Consider the following 12,762-nt stretch of genomic DNA (forward strand, 5'->3'; position numbering starts at 1 on the left):
CAATTTAGGAAGAAAACTGTCAACGGTTTGACATAAGTACATCAACAATTTCTTTTAGTGAAGAAAAATCGTCGATAGTTTAATGAAACCGTCGACGGTTTTGTTCGGCATCGATTTTGAAATTTAAACTGGGATGATCAATAAGTTGAGGATGTGGGGGCAAAATCCTCAATCCGCAAAACGATACAGGGGTATTTGAGGAATTTTCTAACACCTCTATACGTCTAGGGTTAGTAATAAATACAATAATGTAATCTTATTTTTTTATGATAGTGAATTTCAGTCACCTCTTGCTCCCATGGACCTAGGCATTATGTTGAACCGCGTTAAATCTTCATGTGTTTATTGTTTTCCTTATCTCTGTGATTATTTTTTGTATTATTCACTGTGATTGCTGCGTTGCACCACAACAACTAATCCACCGGAGTAATGATTCCCACGCCTCTCCTCTTCTCCACTTAAATGCTAAAGCTTTTTATAATTTTTTAAAAAAAATAAAAAAAAAGTGTATAAAAACAAACATCAAGTGAAATTTAATGGTTCAAAGTGATATGAAATCAACAAAATATACCAAAATTAATATTAAAAAGCCTATTTTTTATGACACTAATTAATTAATGGAGTTTTAAAATATGAGTGTGGTGCCATTGTGCCAATTGAAACTGTTCCGATTAGGCTGCATCTATACTCATTTGGAGGCCACTTCTCCAAAGTCAAACATTACGAGTCAACCACTACTTAAAGCTTTAATATTACGATTTTACCATCATCCCCTCTCCTCACCCATTCCTATAAATACTTTCTATATTCTTCTCTGCCTTTCCATAAACAATTATAAATGCGAACTCACATGGCATCGTCACCGTCCTCCTCCTCCTCTTCTAATTCCCCCTTCCTACTTCCTCTTTCTCTTCTTCTCCTTCTCCTTCTCCTCCTTCTCCTCATCTCATCGTCGTCGTCAACGGCTGTCAATGGCCGCGGTGGCGGTGGTGGTGCGTCGTGTGTGATCAGCAGGGAGATGTTCAACGCCATTTTCCTGCACAAAGACGACGTCGCATGCCCAGCCAGGGGCTTCTACTCCTACGAATCCTTTGTGGCAGCCTGCAGGGACTTCCCTGCTTTCGCCGGCGTCGGAACCATATGGATCCGAAGGCGGGAGGTGGCGGCCTTTCTGGCGCAGATATCCCACGAGACGACGGGAGGATGGCCCACCGCCCCCGACGGTCCCTACTCCTGGGGCCTCTGCTTTAAGGAGGAGGTGAGCCCGCAGAGCCGCTACTGCGACGCCTCCGACACCCAATGGCCTTGCCGCCCCGGCAGATCCTACCATGGCAGAGGGCCCATTCAGCTCTCTTGGTAATCAAATTAATTATCCCATTTTTAAATAATTACTACTATGCATACATTTTCTTCTATATGTTCTCTAAACAATTTCTTAACTGAGAAATAAATTTATGTTTTAAAAATTGGATCAATAAGCAAAGACAAACTAACTTCTAAGTTGATCATGTTGGACTTAATTAAGATTTAGAGGTTTAAACTTTTGAGTTAAAGTTGGTGTTTTCCACATTAAATCTTTGATCCCAAGGATCTTTAGAGTTTTAAAGTGTGAAATATACTTGGATTCAAGTTAGGAGAAAGATTTGGTTATAAAATAGTGATGATGGTATCTCCAAATTTAGTTTACTATTTAGTTCGATCCACATCAACCCCACTACTTCAAATTAAAATCATTTCACGACTTCAAGAGAGAAGAAAAACGAGACTATTATGATCTCATTACAATTTTACCTATATATTTATATTCCGTTTGGAACTTGAAAAATTTTAAGGAAGGAAAAGGAATAATATAATTATATACATACATACGTACATATATATATATATATATATATATATACACACACGTCGGTGAAAGTAAGAAAGAAAATAAAAAATATTTCTAATTTATGAAAAAAAATATAATTTTAGATAATATTTATATTTAATTTTTAATTACATTAAAATAAATTTTAATTTTTAGTACCACGGACCCTAGAATTTTGAAGTATGAAAAACACAGAGATTCAAGCTAGGAGAAAGATTGAAAGACATATAGAGAGACGTATTTTTAATTTGAGCATGGTGGATTTTGGGTGGCAGGAATTTTAATTATGGGCCGGCGGGCAAGGCGCTGGGCTTCGATGGGCTGGGGAGCCCAGAAGTAGTGTCCAACAACTCGGTAACCTCGTTCAAGACGGCCCTATGGTTCTGGATGACGGAGCGGAGGCCCAAGCCTTCGTGTCACGACGTGATGATAGGCCGATACAGGCCCAGCAAGGCGGACTTGGAGGCCAATCGGACGGCTGGGTTTGGGCTGGTGACCAACATTATCAACGGTGGGCTGGAGTGCGGTAAGCCCAACGACGAGCGCGTTAACGATCGCATTGGGTATTTCCGGAGATACGCCCAGCTGTTCAACGTTACTACTGGGCCCAACTTGGATTGTCAAAATCAAAAGTCCTTCTAGAAGAGTCCTAATAATGAAGTGAGTGCTTACCACTAACCTTGGAAGCATTGAAACACTCTTTTAGTGTAGCTTTCCGTTTTGACAAATTATGATTGAGGCTTTGTTTGGAAGGGCTCCTTATCCTATTTGTAAGAAATAAAGAAAATTGAATAATAAAATGGCTTTTATAATTAATAGTTAATATCATTTTTAGTAACAAATACAAAGAGAAGATCTTAAATTTGGTTAAGCGAATGTTTAGCACTAGTGGAAGGCCTTTAATTTAGCTAATAAATGAAGACTGTTTATATATAAAATTTCTAGAGTGCGGCACATAGTGTTGGAGATGTTTCAAATTCTGATAGTTTTTTTTTTTCCCTTTATTTTCTAGTTAAAGGTAATATTTTTTTTGGGGTGCTATTTTGACTACTTTTATTTGTTTAATTTCTTACCGTAGTTATATGATGATAGTGGTATTTGAATAGTTAAATACCGTCTATAATAACTAGGACCGGAAGTTACTCCTGAATACAACCTATAAAATAGGCTACCTCTAGCCCTTTCCAAAACACAATCAGCACACATCTCTTGTCTTTCTTACATACTCATTCTCTCCATCATCTAATAGCAGCATATGTTTTCTAATAGATATTTTGTAATTTTTTCATCATCTTATCTTTGTTTCTTTTCCTTCCTCTATAATGGGTAACCAAATACTATAACTCCTAAAGCTCTAGAGTTATGAGTGCATACAAACCCAAGTCTTGCTTACTAAACTTGGAAATCATGCGCGTTATGACTATTTGCACCAAGAGGTTTTCTTTGTAGGAACGAAATCGATTTTAAGGACAGTGGTCCTACCTAATCTCACCCGTGTGGAATCTTTTGATTGAACCAATTATGAGCGTTGGAAATCCAAATTTTATTTTGCCTTGAAAACACTAATCTATGTTCTAGAGAATCCTCAACTTCAACCAAAAGGAAATAATAACCATATTATACTAAAGTGGGAGGAAGATAACAAGAGGTACAAGAACTACATTCTCAATACTTTGGCGAATGAGTTCTATTACACTATTAAGGAAATATGAGAAATTTTAAACAAGAACTACATCAGAAAAGATGTTGGAACTAAGAAATTTCAAAAATTATTGCATGATATTTTGGCAAAAGGAATAAAAGTGAATGATGTATTCCAAATAGTTTCCCTAATTGATAAATTACCACCATCCTAGAATGAGACCAAGGGATCTTTGATGCACAAGAAGAAGGATATGCATTTAAAACAACTTAATGCCTAAGATAGAGGAAGCTAATAAAAAAGTAAAAGTTCAAAATAATGAAGTAATGGGAAAGGTAAACTTGGTGGAAGATGACTAGGCAAGATCCAAGGAGAACTTCAGAACTAGGAAACAAGTTATCAACAAACTATAACTTCACTGGATGCTATGTTTCATAAAGGAGCAATTGAAGATGAATTAGAATCCTTAAGAATAAATAACACATGAGATCTTGTAGATTTATCACATGGGCATGAAACAATAGGTTGTAAATGAGTATTCAAAAAGAAGTTTAGATCAAATGGTAGTATTGATAAGTTTAAAGTTAGATTAATAACCAATGGGTATAATGAAAAAGAAGGATAAGATGTTTTGAACTTTATCACCAATTACAAAAATATCATAATTATTAGAGTTTTAATTGCCCTAACTTCTATATACAAACTTACATATATACTAGATGGATATAAAAACTGCATTTTTGAATGGTGATCTAAAAGAAGAAATTTACAACCTAAAGATTACAAGGTAGATGGTGCTAAGGCTAAAGTTCGTAAATTTGTTTGATCTTTGTATGGACTTAAACAAGCGCTTTTACAATGGAATGAAAAATTTGATGATATTCTTATAAGTGATGGATATAAAATTAATGAATTGGATTAATGTTTATACGAAAAATTAATTTGATGGTAAAAGTGGTGTAACAATATGTTTATATGTTGATGATACACTAATATTTAGCACGAGTTTAGAAATTTTCAAATCAATTAAATCATTTCCTGCCTCAAAATTTGAAATGAAAGACTTCGGACAAGCAGATATAATTATAGGTATAAGAGTTTTATATAAACACAATGATATTTGTTTATCCTGGTCACATTATACAGAAAAACTGTAGAAAATTTTTAATCATATTGATTGTACACCTGTTAAAACTCTATATGATGTTACCTTAAAATTAAAGAAAAATAAAAATGATCATGTTCCCAAGGTTGAGTGTGCCCAAATAATGGGTTCTTTAATGCATTTGATGAATTATAAACACTAAGATATTGCATTTGTTGTATGTAGACTTAGTAAATATAATTATAATCTTGGGCATAATCACTGGATAGCATTGAAAAGGGTGTTGAAATATTTCAAGGGTACTATAAATTATGAACTATTTCATTGTGGATACCCTATAGTTGCAAAAGCATTTTCTTATGGTAATTGAATATCAAACACAAATAATATCAAGTTTACGAGTAACTATATTTTTTTTTTAGTTGGTGTTGTTGATTCTTGGAAATCCTAGAAATAGACATGAATAACAAGGTGCACTATGGAGGTAGAGTTTATAACTCTTGAGAAAATAGTCAATGAGATTGATAGGTTAAGGAATATGTTGGCAGATATTTCTTTGTGGGTTAGATCAGTACCACCTCTATCTATACGTTGTGGTTGTCTAGCGACAATAGCTCGAACAAATAATAAGACTTATAATGGTAAAAGTAGGCAAATGCACCTAAGACATAAGATAGTAAGAGAATTAATCTCACTTGCAGTGATCACGATGAGTTATGTAAAATCTGAGATAAATTTAGCAAATCCTCTAACAAAGGGACTAGTTAGAAAGTTAATAGAAAAAACATCGAGGTGAATGGGTCTTAAGCCCTTAACATAAACAACTAATGATGACAACCTAACTTATGTGATTAAAATCCCATGAATTAGGTTCAATGAGTAATAACAAGTCATTAAGTAGTTTGTTGAGCACTATTATTTATTTTGCTCATCCCTATAAGTGCAACTACAATGATTGCGAGATTGAGTTGATTTCTTAATGAATTCACAATATTTGTTAGATGGTGTGTTTAGTTGTAGTCACACAGTTAATGGATTTACCTAAGTGAGTGTGAAAGTGGAGCCGCTTAGACTTGGCAAAACAGATCAGGCCAAATAATCCATGGTGCATTAGGTGGATTATCGGGTGGGATATTACAATCCATATCCAAGTCAATTAAGCGGCAAATTAATGATAGTTCAGATCAAATAATCCATGATGGTTGATGGTAGCATCCGATGAACAATTTATATCATAACATAATAACTAATTTTTTAAAAAATATATATAATTTGATAATTTTTAAACATTTAATAACCAACTACAAAATTATAATTTTTTTTATTTTTCATATTATGAATTTAGGGGTTTTTGTTTTGATTACAAGAAAGTTTAGTATTTGTGCTTAAGTTTCAATGTAAGCATTGGGTAGACCTAGAGGTGCATACAATAGTGCAAGAGTTGGAAGTGTAGGACTAGGCTTTGACCAATAGACCTTATGTTTGTTGGATTAGTGTCTAATAAGCATGGACATATGAGATTATCAATGAAAATTAAATAGACATTAGTTGTTAACTGATAAATGGATATCCATAGGATAAAATCTGAAATCCACGAACTGATTCATTTAGAAATGGATAAAAAAAGTTTAAACCAAATATTCAACTCATGATTTAATATGTGGATCAATTATGACTCAATTTAAGTGAGTCGGATTCGGTTCAAATTAACAAATTTTTATCCATTTTGTCAAGTCTAGGTACGCTTCTTATGAAAGTAGTGGATTGATGCTTTCTAGAGTATTCATGAAAATCTAAGTGTGGTGCATGACCTATTCATACAACCCCGCAAGAGCTCTGTATTTAGAAATGTCATGTGAGTTACGTGTTTATAGAAATACATTAAAAGAAATTGGTTCAAGATTATAAAATTCACCAAGTTCTTGTAGCTCATAGCACACATTCTCTAAGTGTAATTCAAACCAAAAAATATTGTCCCCTTTTACATGACTTTCATGATCATTATTCAATCACTGTTTTTCTTTGCTTTTTATTTTTGATTTTGTTTTTGTGACATTTTTTTTTCCTTTATTTTCTAGAGAAAGGCAGCAATTTGTTCTTGCCGCTATTTCAGATATTTTTATTTTTTTAATTCCCTGCAATAGTTAGATGTTAATGACGGTATTTGAAAAGTAAAATACCATTAATCTACTACAATAAGTAGGGTTAGAAGTTATTCCTCTATGCAGCTTATAAGTAGGCTTTTGTCTTTTGTCTAAAATACAATCAGTGCACATCTCTTTTGTAACGACCTTCTATTTAACTTGGGGGGGTTTTTTTTATATATATACTATAACATTTTTAATGCTCTGATACCAAACTGAATTAAACTCAACTATCAACCTAAACAGCGAGAAGCGGAAATCAAATAAATATAACCATATATAATTATATACAATACCAAAGTGCTAAAAGGTTCCTCAAAATATACATATATGACTGCTTTCCAAAAATACCCTCAACTGGGCTAGGGCTATACAAAACACTCCCAAAAATACTCACTCTATTGACAGGACAGTACTGAAGCCCCTCTATCTGCGAGCCTAATCTGCTCGCCTACTTGGATCACTTGAAAAATATTAATGTAATGGGATGAGACGACGCTCAGTAAGACGAAATATGCTATTGCTAGTGTGTGGCAAATGAGTTACAATACTATGAAAATTTGTTACTATATAATCATGCAATATTTGAATTTGTAAATACAATACAAGTAATATAAACCACCATCTTTTTCATGTTGCTTAACATATCTGTACTTTAGGTTTCTACTCAAAATACTTCTAATGTACATAAGTATATTCTCTGTCTCTGTAAATCTATATATACACAATAAAAACTGAAAACTTTCCTGTGGATAACTATGTGTCATGATTTAACCCCTCATAATAGGGTTGTGTGGTCCGTAGGCGGGATCTATCATGGCTGGCCGACTAGGATAAACCACTATACTCCATCGGTCTAATCAGCCCTCCTCAACCCATATCTGATGGGGAGCTTGTCCACTTGTGGGCTCTATACGATCTACTTTTATACTACATATTATCTGAATAAGTGGTTGCACTCTATACTATATATAGTTACGGTATTGTGCTCTATAAACTGTAATGGTTCAATAGGGTCTGATACTATATAATACATTTCTGTATATAACTATTTGTTTTACCATGATTCTGTAATAATTGTATAAACCATAACGCTATAATAAACTGTATCTATATCAACTGTGTCTCTAAAACAAACTGTAAATTTGTATGTCATGGTACTATAAAACTGTATAATCATGGTGTTCTGAAATGCTGTAAAACATATTCACCGTCTGTATATTCTGTAAAACATAACTCTGAAAAATATTGTAAAACTTGTTTCCGTATAAATGCTATAAAACATAATTCTATACTATATCTATATACTCAAGCCACACAAGAATTTTAAAACATATTATTCATAATTGATAAAATGTATGAAGTTCTGCTGTAAATAATAATCTGGTAAAAATATACATTTCATACTGGAAATCATTATAAAACTGCCTAGCATAGCATATTTCCGTTACCTGATTTATGCTAAAATCTCTCTACTGTAACGGGTCCTACACCCGCAAGGTTCTCCACTTAACACCCTGAAAATCATAAATCCCAAAACAAAATATTACTATTTCTACGTCTACGTCATTTCCTACAACTGCCAAAAAGCCTAATTTCGAATAAAATGTTTTACCCTAAATCTGGGATGAATTCCAATTTCGTCCCACCGACGATCCACTCCAGCAGACTTGGAGAGAACTTCCCCAGGAGCGTCGTGGTGGCCCCAGAATGACGATTTGGCGGCTAAAGGGGCCGAAATTGAAGAAAAATGGAAGAGGGACCGTAGAGAGAGAGGAGAGAGAGAGTCTTCACTGAAATTTCTGCGTAAAAATTGAGTTTAAGCACTCTTTATACTACGGGATTCGACGACGAGCCACATCACCTCGTCAATGAGTCCTATAGAATGTTCGTCGACGAACCTGCACCCTCGTCGATGAATTTCAGACTTCCAAAAATCCTTCTCGGTATCTTCTCGTCGACGAAACCCTTGTGTTCGTCGACGAGGCTTGGAAAATTTCTTAGGTTATTTCCTCCAAAGTGCAACGTCGTCGACGAAGTCGCCTGCCTCCTTCTGTTACTGATTCCATTTCCCTCCCTCTTTATTATTTAAATATCATTATTCTTCGAGTCGTTACATTCTCCCCTCCTTATAAAATTTCGTCCTCGAAATTTACTATTCATAAAACTCATCATCCCTTAAAAGCAAAACGGTCTACTTATTTTATTACCTGCCCTCACTTATGGCGGAGGAATACCGTGGTTACATGGGTAGTTTTGGAAGATTACAAGTACAAAAGAAAATTTTCCCCAAAACCAAAATACTATCTATCCTATACTCTACATTACAATTACATTGTACAAAACAAAATTATCACTACTTTAATTTACACATCACTGCTATGACCCACTAAATAGGTGATGGAATTTTTGTCTAATCTCATTTTCAAGTTCCTAAGAAGCTTCTTCTATCTTGTGGTTCCTCCATAGGACTTTGACTAGTGATATTTTCTTACTGCGCAATTCCTGTTCTTTTTTGTCCAAAATCTGTACTGGAGCTTCTTCATATGACAAAAAATCACTAAGTTCCAATTCGGTGTAGCTGATAATATGGGAAGGATCTGGGACGTATTTCCTTAACATAGATACATGAAACACGTCATCAATCCTGAATAGAAATGGCGGTAAAGCTAGCTGATAGGCAACTGACCCAATCTTCTCGAATATCTCAAATGGACCAATGAACCTAGGGCTCAACTTAGCTTTCTTCCCAAACCTCATGATTCCATTCAATGGTGCAATTTTCAGAAATACATGGTCACCCACTTCAAATTCCAGTTCCCAGCGGCAAGTATCTGCGTAACTTTTCTGCCGACTCTGTGCTGCACTGATCCTATCTCGAATGAGTCAAACTTTATCGTACGCCTGCTGAATTATCTTTGGCCCCAAAACTCACCTCTCACCTAGCTCACTCCAGTATAAAGGGGAAAGACACTTCCTACTATAAAGTGCCTCATAAGGAGCCATGTCAATGCTAGCCTAATAGCTGTTGTTATAGGCAAATTCCACCAATGGCATAAACTGAGTCCAGCTACCCTCAAAATCCAAAACACATGCTCACAACATATCCTTGAGTACCTAAATAGTTCTCTCTGTCTTACCGTCAGTCTGAAGATGGAAAGCGGTGCTAAATGCTAACTGAGTCCCTAGTGCTTCCTGCAAACTCCTCCAGAACCGCGTGAAACGTGGATCACGGTCAAAGACTATAAATACTGGCACTCAATGGGGTTTAACAATCTCTTGTATGTAAATCTCTGCTAACTTGTTCATAGGGTAGCTAACCTTAATGGGCAGAAAGTGCGTTGTCTTCGTCAATCTATCAACAATTACCTAGATGGCATTCTAACCATGCGGCACCGACGGTAACCCAGTAACAAAATCCATGGATACGTGGTCCCACTTCCATTCAGGAATGAAAAGTGGCTACAACTGGCCTGCCGGCCTCTGGTGCTCAGCCTTAACCTGCTAACACGTCAAGCACTGCTGTACAAATTCTGCTATTTCCCTTTTCATGCCACTCCACCAGAAATACTCCCGTAGATCCCTATAAATTTTCGTACTGTCAGGATGAATAGTGTATAGAGATCTATGTGCCTTCTCTAAAATCGTCCTCTTGATGCTATCATCTGCAGGCACACACAATCTAGTGCGAAATCTCAAAGCCCCATCGTCAAAAATGCTGAATTCTTCCCCCGGACCATCCTTTATTCTAGCTATCACTTCTGCCAATTCCGGATCATCCCTCTGAGCAGCTTTAATTCTCTCATAAAGTGTAGGTTGTACAACCAGACTAGTAATAAGCGCCTGAGGATCATCTTCCACTAACTCCACGCCAAGTCTTTCCAAGTCCATCTGAATTGGGTGCTGAACTACTGCGACTAGTTATGCTGTATTTTCTGATTTACGGCTCAAAGTATCAGCCACCATATTTGCTTTACCTGAGTGGTAACTGATGATACAGTCGTAATCCTTGATGAGTTCTAACCATCTCCTTTGCCGCATATTCAGCTCTTTCTGTGTAAAGAAGTACTTTAGACTCTTGTGATCCAAAAATATTTCACGTGATCTAAAAATATTTCACATCTCTCACCATATAAGTAATGTCTCCAGATCTTCAATGCATGTACAACTGCAGCCAATTTCAGATCATGAGTAAGGTAGTCCTTTTCATACTTTTTCAACTACTTGGACGCATACACCACCACCCTACCATGCTACATCAGTACACAACTAAGCCCTTTCAAAGATGTGTCACTGTAAATCACATACCCATCACTTCCTGATGGAATCGTCGATACAGGTGCAGTGACGAGCCGCTGCTTTAGTTCCTAGAAACTTTGCTCACATTCTTCATCCCACACAAATTTGGCATTTTTCCTGGTAAACCGCTTGAGTGGTCCTGACAAAGCTGAAAATCCCTTCACAAATCGATGGTAATAACCTGCCAGTCCCAAGAAACTTCTGACTTCCTGCACATTCTTTGGCCTGGCCCAATTCACTATCGCATCAATCTTTCTGGGATCCACTGATATACTATCTCCTGAGATCACATAACCTAAAAATGCAACCTTCTCAAGCCAGAACTCACACTTGCTAAACTTAGCATAGAACTTCTCTTTCCTAAGAGTCTGCAATACCCATCTCAAATGCATCTCATAATCCTCAAAACTCCTTGAGTAGACCAATATATCATCAATAAAAACCACCACAAACTGGTCCAAATACTGGTGAAAGACTTTATTCATCAAATCCATAAACACAACTGGGGCATTCGTCAAATCAAACGGCATAACGAGGAATTCGTAGTGCCCATACCTGGTCCTGAAAGCTGTCTTTGCAACATCCTCTGCTTTTACCCTCACCAAATGATAACCTGATCTGAGGTCGATCTTGGAATATACCAGTGTACCTTGGAGCTGATCAAACAAATCGTCAATACGGGGTAGAGGATATTCATTCTTAATAGTAACCTTGTTGATTTCTCTATAATCAATACACATCCTCAGAGACCCGTCTTTATTCTTTACAAACAATACTAGAGCTCCCCATGGCAATACACTAGATCGTATAAATCTCCTATTCAGCAAGTCTTGTAACTGATTCTTCAATTCTCTCAACTCAGCTGGAGTCATACGATAAGGAGCCTTAGAAATCGGTGTCGTCCCTAGAGGTAAATCTATAGGTAAATCCACCTCGCGTTTGGGAGGCAACCCTTGTAGCTCCTTTGGAAAAACATCAGGAAAATCTCGCATGACTGGTATTGCCAAATTTTGATTCATTTTCTGTCACTTCTTTTACAAAAGCTACAAACCCCTGACTTCCTTCTCGAAGTAGTCTCCTTACCTGTATAGTTGATACCATCTGCAAGGGAGCACGCACATGAGAGCCAACAAACCGGAATTCTTATTCACTAGGGGGTCTGAAAATTACTTCTTTCTAATGGCAATCAATACTGGCATGATTAACAGCCAACCAATCCATACTTAGTATTACATCAAACCCGCACATCTCAAACACAATCAGGTCTGCTAGTAGCACTTTTCCCAGAATTTCTATAGGACTCTGAGCACCCTCTGACACTGTATCACTGACCCTGACGGTGTAGCTACAGACAATTCTCTATCTAATAACTGAGTCTCACTTCCAGATAATTTTAACATATGATGTAGAGAAAAAGGAATGAGTAACACTTGAATCGAATAAAACAATAACGGAATGTGATAAAAAAGTAAAAGCACATGTCATCACATCCGCGGCAGTCTCAGCATCACTCAGCGTCAATGCGTAAACCCTTGCTGGGGCCACATTCCTCTACTGTCCTCCACGAGGCGCCTGATATCCTCCCCAATAGGGCCTAGGAGCTGGGACCTAGTGTGGCAGTCCTGGGTATGCACGTGCCATGTGGTCGAGTCTCCCACATCGATAGCATACATCTCTCCCTACTCGGCACTCCCCCAAATGATGT

The 12,762-nt window shown here is 36.6% G+C and overlaps 1 protein-coding gene across 1 annotated transcript; it reads left to right on the plus strand.

The window, feature by feature from the left end:
• Positions 1-824: 824 nt before the first annotated feature.
• On the plus strand, positions 825-2,687 carry LOC131155588 (chitinase 10). Its single transcript, XM_058108826.1, has 2 exons — positions 825-1,356; positions 2,143-2,687. Exons 1-2 carry the CDS (start codon positions 839-841, stop codon positions 2,507-2,509), a joined length of 885 nt encoding a protein of 294 aa, XP_057964809.1. The 5' UTR covers positions 825-838; the 3' UTR covers positions 2,510-2,687.
• Positions 2,688-12,762: the final 10,075 nt, after the last annotated feature.

Source organism: Malania oleifera, chromosome 5 (assembly GCF_029873635.1).
Source record: "Malania oleifera isolate guangnan ecotype guangnan chromosome 5, ASM2987363v1, whole genome shotgun sequence".
Lineage (NCBI taxonomy): Eukaryota > Viridiplantae > Streptophyta > Magnoliopsida > Santalales > Ximeniaceae > Malania > Malania oleifera.

Coding starts and splice junctions, on each gene's coding strand:
- LOC131155588 (XM_058108826.1), top strand. CDS start 839: ATGCGAACTCACATGGCATCGTCACCGTCCTCCTCCTCCTCTTCTAAT. Junction 1,357..2,142: donor GGGCCCATTCAGCTCTCTTG/GTAATCAAATTA, acceptor TTTGGGTGGCAG/GAATTTTAATTATGGGCCGG.